Consider the following 13,071-nt stretch of genomic DNA (forward strand, 5'->3'; position numbering starts at 1 on the left):
CGGAGCACGTCACTGCGCACCGGCGCTCTGCGAGCGAGGGCGGGCGAGCGGCAGCGGCCGGCGGAGGAGCGGCGGCGGCTCGGAGGCAGCATCGCTCCCCCCCCCGCTCCATGCCGCGGAGCGGGGCCCGCGGGGCGGAGGCGGGCGCCGGGCGGGGAGCGGAGCGGCGGTGCTGAAGGACAGCTCCGCTCCGCGCCCCTCCGCGCCCGCGGGGCCGCCGTCCGCCGCGCCTTGATGTGCCCCCCGCTCCCGCGCCCGCGGCTCCCATGGCGGTGGCACGGAAGATCAAAACTTTGTTGACGGTGAACATCCTGGTGTTCGTGGGCATCATCCTGTTCTCCGTGTACTGCAGGATCCAGGACCGCTCCCAGGAGCTGGTGCAGATCGTCCGGAGCGCCGACCGCCGGGCCAGGAGCCGCGGGGCCAAGGTGGGCAGCCTGGCCGACAGGGAGTCCATCCTGCAGCGCCTGGACCACCTGGAGGAAGTGGTCTACAACCAGCTAAATGGTACGGAGGGCTGGGAGGGGGATGCAGCACCAGCCTCAGGGTGCGCTGTGTCCTGCGAGGTTGATGCAGACTGGGGAAGTGCTCCCGAAGTGAGGAGGGAAGCCCGGGCATCATGCACACTAACCCCACTGCTGAAGGGCTGAAAATGAAGTGGCTGCAGGGTTTCTCAGTCCAAAGTCAGGACTACCTCAGTAGGTACAAAGTTACGGAGGCTGCAGGGTTCACAGGTTTAAGGGGTAGTGGAAGTTCCTACCAGCTGTACCAGTTTTACAGTTTGCGTGGATATGTTAACTCTGTGTGGTGTTTGTGTAGCGAGTGCACTGTTAGGTTATAGCTGGAAGTCATTTACTTGGTCTCAGAACTACTTTAAAAACGTTCTGCTGAGTTCTTATGCTGTGTACTTTTAATGGTCTGTTTAAACATAGCACACATATGTTTCCTTAATGACTGCTATTTGAATTTGATATTATCTTTGGTGAGGAGGGGGAAGCATCCACCACTTCTTTTTATTATGACATGCTGTTCTAATTCACCAGCCTTGAAGAATCTTGGTAGGTAAGCAAAGAACCTTCCATTGCAGCTGGAATAGGCTAAGCCATAAAAGTTGCTGTAGGACGACTAACCTTTCATATAGAAACTAATTCTTTCAAACAAGTGCATTTGTATTTGCATAGATTTGTAAAGGTCTAAGGGTAGAACATCAAAAAATAAGTACGTGATTAAATACATCAGTGCATTGGACAAGGAGAGGATGAGGGAGTGAACTTTTACATGAAATTATGATGTAAACGTAACATTTAGTGTCTAGCACCAAATAAAACTTGCAGTGCAAATATGTTTCAGTATACCAAATGGGCTTGTAGGCTGCTTGGGAAAATCTTACTCGTAACATTGATTTAACAAAGGCTACTGTAGTCTCAAAATGCAGACAAATGGGAGGGTTAGGATAAAGTATATTTCCTATTACTACTTTCCGAATGAATGTATAAATCTAAGTAGGTTTGACTGTTATGGTAATACTCAGTCTGCCAGCGAGTGTTACAGAACAGGCATCCCCTTCCGCGCTCCTCTGTATAATCAGGAAAGAGAGAAGGGGAATGTGGAGTGTGGGTGTCAGTCACAAAAATACAGTCATGAATTAGAGGGAAAGTGTCAACAGCTGTGTTTCCTAACCATGTTTTGGAGCAGTTTTGAAGGATTTAAGAGGGAAATCCTCCTCCTAAATTCCACAAAGTCATGGAGTTCCCAAGCTAAATTAGATCAGTTCCCGAGCTATATTCATCGTAGCTCAGCTATGAATTGATTGGTTCTTGGTGGTGTTCATAGGTGAGGCTTGGGTAGGATTTACTCAAGGCTCATCTCAGCATCCCCCAGAGGATCAGCAGGAGCCCGTTGCATGTAAGGATTGTGGCTTCACAGTGAACAGGAATGTCTCTGTATAAAGTATGCCTTTATTTTGGGGACTTTTGTTCCTTTTCCTTTAGTTTGTTGGATACAGAGCTGCCTAGTCAAATTTCTTGAACTTAAATGTTATGTTGCTGCTTCGGGTCATAATAAAACTGCAGCAGTTTCTTCTTGAAAGTTCTTACATAGGAAAATAGAGTTTTTCAAGCTGAGCTGTTCATTTCCCCTCAATTTCTCCCTGACACAGTTGGGGCTTTTTATTTCACAGTGGTACATTCACACAGATGAATTATTTGATCACTGTGAAATGATACTTGTCACTGTCTTTATTTTCCATCTTCATCTTGTGGTAATAAAATCGAGAAGTCAAAAAAAAACTTCGGAAGTGCTCCACTGAAATGATCAGAGTTGCATCATTGTAACGTGAAATCAGGATCAGGCATCTGTGTTTGGGTTTAGCTCACTGGTATTCTGTTTCTAGTATCATGACTCATTACTTATGCCATTAATGGGCATACTGCTGCTCTGGCAGCATTGAGATTCCAGGGAGCCTTTCTGTGACGATGCTCTGCCGTGTCTCACAGAAAGACTGGTATTACTGAAACACTCTGTCTGCTCTGGAGCTGTGCAGCATCATCTGCATGTTGAGCAAGGTTTCTCAGACATCCTGGATACTGTTTTACCACAAGGTTGGAGAGCCTTCTGAGGCTTTCTTGGATATTACCTTTTCATGAAGCACGTCAAAGTCACTTTTATATGGACAGACAGACATGGATAGATTTAACTCATAAGGAATATGGATTCCTTGCATAACCAGAACTCCTGCAAGTTTGACTTCAGCTCAGTGCTGTGGTTACAGTAGGTCTGTCCAGATCAGGATTTCAGTTTCCTCCTCTTGCTTTTTTCTATTTTGGGATCAGCGAATTTAGAACCACCTATTTAAGTATCTTATATTTTTGGTAATAAAGTCTTTGTGTTCTTTTATTCCATTTTTCTCTTCTATTTGGATTAGTTCTAAACTGGTAAGACCTTAACGGGATTTCCTAGGGACTCTGTTGAAGATTCAGGGCAATAGAAAGACTTTTCTGTGAGAGATCAGCCCTGCAGCTATTCAGAATTTTGTTTCCATTACACTTATTTGTTTGCATGAAATCATCTTTGAAAGTGTACTTCCTGCCAGGAAAAGTGAAACACAAGCAGTAATGATACAAGTGCATCAAGGGGCAACCCAAACCTGATCACTAGAGAACTCATTAACTTCTCAGGCTGAATAAAAACTGTGCACATGATGCCTGTGGAGATGCGAGCAAGACGCAGAGGACCACACATGAAAGTAGGAAGTTGGTCCTCGCAATTATCTTTGGCAGAACAAGAACTTTTTGGAATAGAATGAATGAGAACTGCCATGATTCCCTGCAGAGCAGTGCAGACATACACCCAAACAATAGTTTTCAGTTGGCTCGTGCTTTGGTTTTCTATCAACTTAGAAAAATAATGTTTCTAAAAGCTTTTTGTTCGCTCAGCTGCTGTGGGTTGGGGTGTAAGTAAAAGAATGGAGCATGCAAAGGGAAGGGAAAGCAATGAAACATGTCAGGGGAATTTCCTTGGTGAAACCTTCTATTATCTCTTAATATTTGACTTAGAGTTTAACAGTTGAAAAACTGAGTTATTTTGGATCTAGTTCATCAATCTCACTAGTTTTTTCCTTCTTACTGTGGCATTTCTATTGATGAGTATGATTTCTTGTCAGTCAGCACAGAACTAATGCCAGACAGACCTAGTGGCAATTCATGAAATGGCATAATGGTAACACCCTGGAATTTTCTTCCTTTGCCTCTGTTTTTCTTGTAAAGGGGAACAAATAATTTTAATTGACCGTTATTTTTCCCCTAATCAATTTTGCATCAGAATGTGTTGCTAATGATTTATCATCGAGAATAAAGAATTTTTGATGCCCCAAGTAGAGCATAACCTTTCATGCCAAAAGCAATTGAAGGGTCAGACTACAATTCCACTGTAATTGCCTTTTTCCCTTTTCACTGTCTCTTTCCAGTAATACACAACAATCAATACAGCATGTAATTAGATTTCATTCAATCTGCAAAGATTAAGAGAATTTTCATCTCCTCAATTTTCATCTTCTCATTATGTATGCTCACGTCATGTCTTCCTCTCCATGTCTTCTACATTAGACCTCTTTGACCTGCTCTGTTGCAGACGTGGAGGGATAAGTTTGGAATATTTCATTGAATTTGGCAGATTATCGTTCTTTACACATCATAATTTGATTTTGCTCTCTTTGGGAAGATTAAATACAATAGCAATTTCCAGTATGATAAATGGGTTTTGTATTGCATACACGTTTTATGGAGGAAGGTCGGGGAAAAGCTGGACAATTCACATAATTGCAGCACACTGGCTTAAAATGCTGGAAATAACAGGTCCTAGGTGCACAGGACTGATTCGTGCGGATGGTGACTCCTGATTTTTAGAGTGTACTGGAAGCAAAGTGATTGCATTTAAAATTCAGCCTGGCAATCTGCATACTTAAAAGGTACAGTAGTATTTTCTAAGGCCAGTTTATTCTCCATAGGCTTGGGACCAGTTGAGAATAGTTCCAAATTTCCATATCAAAAGTAAGGGTTGGGAACAGGATGCAAACACATCCTGCAAACGTCCACATCAGGTTTGTCAAAAAAGATGCTTTTACCGCTGGCAGCTTCCAGTTGAAGAGTAATTCCTTAGCACAGAAGGGAGGTAAACCACATGTGCATGGGGGAAGAGTCAGTGTGACTGCCAGCCTTGCATCAATGAAACTGCATTGTCTCATGCACAGACTCTCATGTTAGAACTACTTCTGTTTAATTTGTTAATGGTCTGATTCTAACACAATTATCTCCTTAACATGTGGGGGGACTGTTCTCAATCATGTGCTTTACTTGTAATAGAATAGTTAGGGTTGGAAAGCACATTCAGATCATCCAGTTCCAAACCCCTGCCATGGGCAGGGATGTCTCACATCAGCCCATGTTCCCTAAGGCTCTGTCCAACCTGGCCTCAAATGCTGCCAGGGATGGAACATTCACAACTTGAGCAACCTGTTCTGGTGCCTCACCAGTTCCTCTGTTTACCACACAGTATACAAGTATTTTTGATTGTTCTGGGTCAGTTACTCAAGCTTAGTTAAGCAATCATTGTCACAGGCCTGACCTGGAGGTACTGCAAAGTGATGGTCAAGTCCAAAACACCAATTTCCACTGCACACTGGCTATGTTAGACTTGATTTAAGGAGCTGAGGAAACTCATCATCAGTGCTGTCAGGAAGGCCAAGATTTTATTCCCCCAAAATAAGGGAAGAAAACATCATGGGTCAATATTTGAATAGCCCCTATACAAATATAAGGTAATATTTGAAATAGGATTACTCTATTCAGGCACTTTAAGGAGAAAAGGTCTGGAGGTTTGTTAGAAAGAAGAGGATAAATCGCTTTTGTGAAACACGCAAAACTGCATTCAACTCTTCAAAGTATTGGCAAATAGAAAAAATACATCTTCATTCCAGCAGCACATCAGTGATTTTAAAGTCTCTCCCTGTACTCTATGTTTCATATACTGGTAACTGGGTTTTTTTTCATGTAATGTTTCTGCTTTTTTGTGTTTGTAGCTGAGAAGAAAGCTTATTTTGACAGAAAAATTGTGGTAATTTTATCATTGACTCGTTTATTTGTGTAGAACTTGAATCATTTTGTACTATATAGGATTAAAAGCAATGTTTACAGAGGTGGAAAGAAAATCGTTGACTGATGTTGCGTTCTTTGCCTTTTAGGAGGTATTGCAGTTCAGTGTCTTTCCATTTATTTATAGATGTAGCTGGAGTTGGAAAAGCAAATATGGGCCTGTCATCTTTCTAGTGAAGAGCACCAGTGGAGTTCTTGCACATCTATAACCACCACATAGGTTTAAAGAATGTAGAAACCTGGCTTTAACCTAATACCCTTGATAGCAGGAGGTGTGAGGGCTGGTTTTGTGTGTTGTGTGTTTGAGGTTTTTAGTAGGTAAAGGCATGTAGCAGTTAAAACAGAAGCATCGTTTAAGAATGCAGTTCCAGCCACTGCGTGTATGGCTGTTCTCCAAGGAAATAATAAGATTTATGAAAGAAAGGAAAAGAAATGAGTCATGTTTAACAAATCTCCCTATTCTTAATGCCTTTCTGTAACCTTCCTAATGGGTGTTCGGTCTTTCTCAGTGTACTTGGCATACTTATTTATTATTGTTATTAGTTGTGGGGTTTCACTGGTAGTCATTTCCATCACTTAGTTTAAACTACCAAAACTGAAAGGGGCAAAAAAAAAACAAATGACAAAGACAAAGAAAAAAGAGCCTGTGATGTTTTGGATAACAGGAAGGAAGGAAGAAAGCCAGTGACAGCAGAACAGCTTCCAGCCTTGTTGTAGTCCTATTGATCAAAACTGTCCTCTGAAATAAGAGAAGTTTATCTTCTGAGAATGAAACAGAGAGAGATCCTCCCACTGACCCAAAGTTATCTTCTCCTGAGAGCACAGAGCTAAAGCAGCCAAGTGCTAATTGAATGTGGATGACTTGTGTATGTGACTCTTTTCTGAAAAGCCATAGCTATGATGCTGTGGAAATGGCTGTGAATATCTGAAAGCCTCGTAGGTGGAGGCAAAACCCATTTCAAGGACAGCAAGGCAGATGCAAGCAGATTAAAAATTGTCTTTCTACCCTATAGTTTTTGTCTTTTCGGGTGCTGTGGATTATCCAGGTTTCACAGGCAGTTTTGGAGAGAGCTACAGTGCAACGGATGCTTTCTGGTTACTCAAGTCCTCTAGTACATAAAAATCACCTATAGCAAGGCCATACTCCTGAATAAAGCTATTCTTGACTTACAGAACAGAAGAAAGAAATCAGGGAGCAGCATGATGAAACTTGGTCTTGGGTCCCCTCATTTAGCTGGGGTTACTTGAGTTTAAGTGCATGGTAGTACTGCTGGGAATGAAGGTGGCAGTCTTGGTTCTGTAATTTGTATCTCAGTTTAATCTGCTAAGCTTCCCAGTTCTTATTTGCAGACTCTCTGGTACACTGAAGAGTGTGGAATTTCACCCAGAGAGGATGGCTTCAGAGCTTGGCAGGCTTCATCTTTTCAGTGTCAGCTTACCTCTGGTTTCTCTGCTGTCCTCTTTCTTTGCCCACATATCCACACTAGCAGTGTACAAGAGTGGCATGAATAATCTGTATGACTTTTCTTGCCTTAGTTTTTTGAACTTTGAAGCAGTAGGAAAGGGACTTAATTTGCATCAACAAGAGTTCCTCTAAAACAGAATTGAGGATGGGATTACTACATGTGGCAAAGTGGTCCTTTCTTCAAATTGAGCTTCACCAGCTGCCTTCACCTATGACCTGGTGTAGATAAATGGAGTGGGCTCTGTTTGTATTTGCAAGTCTGTAGATGTCCGCGGAATTGGTATTTTGGAGCTGAGTTCTGCTTTCTTATCCCAATGCCATTCTCCTCCAAGGTGAGGGAAGTGGGCTTGTGCTTCTGTGGTTCTTTGCACTATGTTTTTATTTCATCTCATTTAGCTAGCTTGGATTCATTGCTGTGTGCAGAAGGACAGTGCAGCAATCCAGTGGAACATCCAGAGGAGGGCTCTCACCAGTTTCCTGCTCCTCTTGCTGCATTTGTCAGGCCATTTCATTTCTGAGTAATTGTGTATGTTTGATTGTGCCCTTTATGTCACACAATCATAGGCTCTTGCTGAAATGTGTTTTGAGGGGGCTCACTTTATTATCTATAGACAAGTTTGTTGGTCTAGTAGTAAGAGAAAGGAATGGATGTCCTCAGGATAAGGCAAACCCACTTGCTATTTGCCATCAGGCTACATGACTCTGTGTGCGTTCTGCCCAGCCTGCAAAGCTGTCTTGTGAAGCACATGTGGCTGCCTGCCTGTTTATTTTACTTAGGTGACTTGTTCCAAATGATCTGTTCTCAAGTCAAGGATGAGCCTTGGATCCTGGCTTGGTTTGTGTGCTCAGTGAGGGGAGTCCCTTGTGAAACAGTGCAGTAGAAAGGGGACAGTTCTGGGAATCTCTGACAAATTGCAAAAGGCAGCCGTTTTCCAAGTATGTCCTTGATTACTGGCTTTGGAGGAGAGACTGAGGGCAGCTGCAGGGTAGACAATAGACTGATTTCTGCTTTGTCATCATGAGCATGTGGATGCATAGTTTTCTCAGGGGCTGAAGAGATATCAAAGTAAATGAGCAAAACACGGTTAGAAAAGGTAAGAATGTAGATTTCTGAATATTTTGAGCCTTCCACCACCTCCTATGGCACTGTTCTGTAGAAGCCCTTTCACTTGCCACCACAGTCTGATTTATACTGTTAATACCTTAGCTCTAATTTGCATGTCATCCTGGCAGAATGGGCAGTGATTAGGAAAACTAAACCAAGGAAAAGGTTTCTGAAAGAGCTTCTCTGAGCACTGTTACTTAAAAATGGTTCTGGCAGGCAGAGGTATTTGATGCCTGTATACTACGGGAGAGAGTTTCTTGTTTCACAGCATCATTTGGAAATTGCATCTAAATAACCTCAATCAGTGGAGGAAAATACAAAGGAGCACACTGAGCCTTTGGGATTCTTCAATGTGTTTGCTGCAATCTTAATCTCCTGGGCTAAACGTTACAGCAGATGCCTAAGAGGCTGCTGTAATGTTGGTGTCTCCCTTGGGTGCAATAGCCACTGCAACATGGTATAGCACTGGCAAAAGCCTCAACAGATCCTTGATGCCTCCTTCCCCTCTGCAAGGCCAAGACATCTGTGGAAGAAGCTGCTGATATAAAGGCCTTTGCTACCTGTGTGTCACTGGACTTCTCTCAAGGGGGCAATTCCTTAGCTATACAAACCACTGCTTTCCAGTCTTTAGGCAATTAGCTGTGGCAGGAGGGAGAGGAGAAAATCTCAGTCTATGTAGGAAAAAGGCAGCTGTGGAACTCAGTTATCTACTTTTTACTTACATTTCAGAGCTACTTACACAGGCAGTCTAGTTGCCTTTACTGGAGCACTCATGAGAATATGTACTCTCTAGTGTAAGGGTCTCTCATGCTTTGTAAGGCATGACTCAAACCAGGTTTGCTAGAGCTGCATTTGAATCACTGCTTGGTACAAGCAGCGTAAAAAGTCTCCCAACCAGGCTTTAATGTCTGATAAACTGATTGGGGGAGAAAATGGATCCTGCCAGGTGTCTCACTTTGTGAAGTCCTTAAAATACACTAGTACTGAGGTTCACACAGTGCTATGTTAGACTATGCAGAGGTACCTGTGAGGCGTACCCTCTGTCATAGACTTCATAGGCTCGTGAAGCACAGAGCTAGTCTCTGTTGGGTTACCAGTGTGTGACTAGTTTTTGTTCCTTGGGAGAGCTGTTAAAAATCATATCTGTGATACAGTCAGCAGCCATGTTTAGTTGGGAATCAAAGCCAGAAATCTAAGTCCAGCACTTGCTTTCTAAGCAAACCTCTGGTCCTGCCAACCCCTGCTCTGCTGTCAGCAGGCATTGCGTGGACAGTGACAGATATTGCTGGTTGGATGGGAAACTTGCTCAAGTAGGTTTTTATGCTTGCAGTAATGATCCAACTTCTCCTCAGATCACCCGTGTTCTTATTCCTGTTGAAGTCAGTTGTGTAAATTCATCCATGCTATTGATCCAGAAGCATCAGCACAGAGCATAGTTATCAGCTCAGTAACTCCAGTAGCAAATTTGGCCAAGTGAAGATACTTCTGACATGAGACAACCATTGAATGCATCAAAAACTGGAACATGAGCAAGGTCACACCAAGTCTCCAGTTTCTGTTTCCCACAGACTAGCATCCTAGCCAAGGTACTGCTGTATCATTCACAGAGCAAAAGGGATTTTGTTGCACAGGAGCTCATTTCTCCTGCAATTCTAGAGAGGTTTCCTTCTCATTTTGTCTCTTGCATTTTTGGTGGGGTGCTAGGGTTAATTGGTTGTTTTTCATTTGGATTCTTTAGGCTGGTTTTGTATTTTCTTTGGCAATGGGACCTTACTGGCCTTGTAGAAATTGAGTTTTTTCTACAGCTTTCATATGCCTTTAGGATGTGAAGCTTTTGTAAATAAAAATGCATTTTTTGTTACATTAACTCATTTTGAAGCAAGCCTTGTGTGGTAGAAAAGATTGGTGCTTTTCTTTCCTGTGCATACTGAACTGGAGGCAGTGATAAGACTAAAAATATCCCCAATTGAAATAGTGTTGTATAACCCAAAGGTTAGCCTTCCTCAGGATTAAAATTTGCAGTCGCTGTATAGGTTCCTTGTAAGGCACATTTACAGTCATCCAGCCATGTGTAAAATGAGGCTACTGATAGCTGTGGAATCTCGTGTCTGCAGAACTCAATCCCATTGGTGCCACCAGCACAAACTGCTGATGGAAGATGCTGCTCCCTCCTGTTCTGGTGTCAGCTGGCCAAGGAGGCATCCATGGCCCTGTCTGTCCAGTGCATCCAAGCACTGGACCAGGGGGTGCTGAGCAGGGCTTAGGTGCTTTTCACATCTCTAATAGGAAAACCAGATGTTGCTGCACAGAGCTGTTAATCCTAAAACATGATAGATTGCATGTGGCTCTGTAACAGATGGGAGTGGAGTACGAGGCAAGAGTGAGCTGATCAGGTTATTAAACTAATGCTGAGCTGCCTCACTGCTGAAATAGTTGATGTTTACAACTTAAACAGAACAATGAGGGAGTTTGACTTAGAAAAACGTGTGGTTTAGGTGTTAGCCTCTGTTAAGCTTGGGTTTGGAAACCACTTTTTTTGGTAGCTCTGTTACATAATTTGTGTCATATGGAGAATCCCCAGAATCTGGTCTGCAGATTTAGGCTTTTGTCTTCCAGCACCCTCACAGGGATGGAGGCAGCCAAGTCCTTCACTGGAACCTGGCTCTTTATTTCTTCCTGGTAACCAGTCTTTTCTCCCACTTTTCAATGGTCTGCATGTGCTGGAAGCTGCAGCTCTCTTTACACTTAAAGAATGTCTTTTGTTTGTAGGTAGATTTGTAGGTTTTAATTGCAAATTTCCCATCTTTTTTCAATTTTACCATTAAGCAAACTCATTCAATGTATCCTTCCTGGAGTACTCCTTTAGGTGTAGACCTCAACATGTCAACATCAGCACAAACTTTCTGCTCCCAGCTACTCTTGGAATACACAAACCCAATAATTGATTTTAGACCTGTGCCAGCCTGATCCTCCTCCTGAAATAGATCCATTTGGCTCAATTCATTTTCATTCAATAGAAAGTTTATTTTGTAATGGAACTGTCCTTTATGATGCTTGTGTCCTGTGGGGTTGTATGTAAAACCTTTGGGTTTCTGGCAGTGGCAGCCTGGTGTGGTTCCCATACTCAGAGTCATGTTCCTGTGTCAGGCCTACAAAACTTTAAGCCAGGCTGCAGGAAGCCCTCTTAGATGAGGTCAGGGAATTGAGACCATCTGGGATTCATTCTGAACCCAGTCTGCCTAATAACTGGGTTCTTTGCCTCCCTCTTTCTGTCAGACATTAAAAAGCTCACAGAGTGAGATTCCCAAGTCTCCCTTGCCCAGTGATTAGTGTGAACAGAAGATATGTGGGAATGAGGAGAAATATTCATGAGAGAACAAAGGCATGTCCTAACTTTGAAGCTGGGATGGTGCAGCCCAGCATGCCAATGGACACAGACTAAGTGGTGCAGCCCTTGGAGAAGGCATTGATCATTGCAGAGGGATTTTTGCATATGGTACAAGACTACTTGTTCAGGCATCTTTCAGCCTTTAATCATACTGACAAGAAGCTGGAGCACAAATAACTGCTGTCTTAGAGACACAGTTGCGGTTGTGGAAGAATGAGACAGTGAAATACTTTGTAGAATTTTTCATACTAAAGTTGCTTCTAGTCAATGAAGTAAACATGGGATTAGTGAAGGGGATCAGGGTCTGTGCATGAGCCATGCTAGGAGTGCTCTAGCCCTAAGGAGAGGTGGAGTTTCCCATTGCAGCATAATGTGCAACAGGTTATTCTGGTAAAGTCAGTAACACATTTAGTTTGACAGTTCATGTTAATGTAGATGGTTGATAATTGTTCTGGACCAGAATTCCAAGTGATGAAAGCTGTCTTTTACACAGCCTGCTTACACTGTAGTAGCAAGATCAGAATCAGGCCCAAAGGACAGACTAGCCTAGTGCAAGATTATCACCAATTAGGCTTGACTAGGCGATGCTCTGTGGAACGGTAGGCTGAGATATGCTATGTACACCATGCTGTCAGAAAACTGAGCTGGATATGAATTTACTTTAGAGGAAGTCATCATATGATCTTTTGGCTTTGTCCCTGAAATGAAAGAACATGCCTCTAATCTGTTTGATGGGGGATATTTGATATGGGTGTATGCCTGTGGCTTCTCTGTGCTAGATACGAGTGTCTCAGCATACGGTTGTGAAACTAGAGGTTGACTATTTTTGAAAGTGTTTTGACAGATACTCAACTGACAGATTCCCTGTTAAAAATAAAAACCCAAACAAAAAGGTTTTGTTTGATACTGTGCTGCTGATGCCGGTTGGATTTGGGATCATGCTTCAATTTCTGTTCCTTTCTAAGGTAGGGAGGGAAAAGCACCCCTGGTATTACCCATCAGAAGGATTAAGTTTTCCATGAAGGCCAGGGGAAGCAGGCAGGTCGCATGGAGTGGTGTGTCCTGCTGCTGTGGCGCGTCACCTCACTGTCTCCCTTCAGAAGAGAAGAAGTGCTAATTTAGTGAATCAGACATTTCCATGTGAATTTTGTTTAACATGGTATCTTTATGGGTAAAGTAGTTTTAAATGGGGTTGCAGATATACCTCATTATTTCATTAGGAATACCCTAATCTGTGACCAAAAAGCATGTTGCTTTATCACTTAAGCTGTCCCCATCATTGCCACTAAGATCTGACAAGAATCAGTGTGTAAGCTCACAGGAACTGGGGGCAAAAGGAGCAGCCTAAGTGCCAGGTTTAGAGAATATATTTAAACCTGTTTAAATACAAGTCCTGGGCTTAGGAGACCTGGGCTTCATTTCCAGGTGTGCCTTTCCTTTGCTCTTCACTTGTGCCAGCTCATCC

The 13,071-nt window shown here is 43.0% G+C and overlaps 1 protein-coding gene across 1 annotated transcript in view; it reads left to right on the top strand.

The window, feature by feature from the left end:
* The first annotated feature begins 266 nt into the window (after positions 1-266).
* Positions 267-13,071, top strand: part of GALNT9 (polypeptide N-acetylgalactosaminyltransferase 9) — a 136,281-nt gene continuing 123,476 nt past the window's right edge. The window contains exon 1 of the mRNA XM_034068422.1: positions 267-507. Within this exon, the coding sequence (XP_033924313.1) occupies positions 267-507 (241 nt within the window). The remainder of the gene's footprint in view (positions 508-13,071) is intronic.

Source organism: Melopsittacus undulatus, chromosome 12 (genome assembly GCF_012275295.1).
Source record: "Melopsittacus undulatus isolate bMelUnd1 chromosome 12, bMelUnd1.mat.Z, whole genome shotgun sequence".
In the NCBI taxonomy this organism is placed as follows: domain Eukaryota; kingdom Metazoa; phylum Chordata; class Aves; order Psittaciformes; family Psittaculidae; genus Melopsittacus; species Melopsittacus undulatus.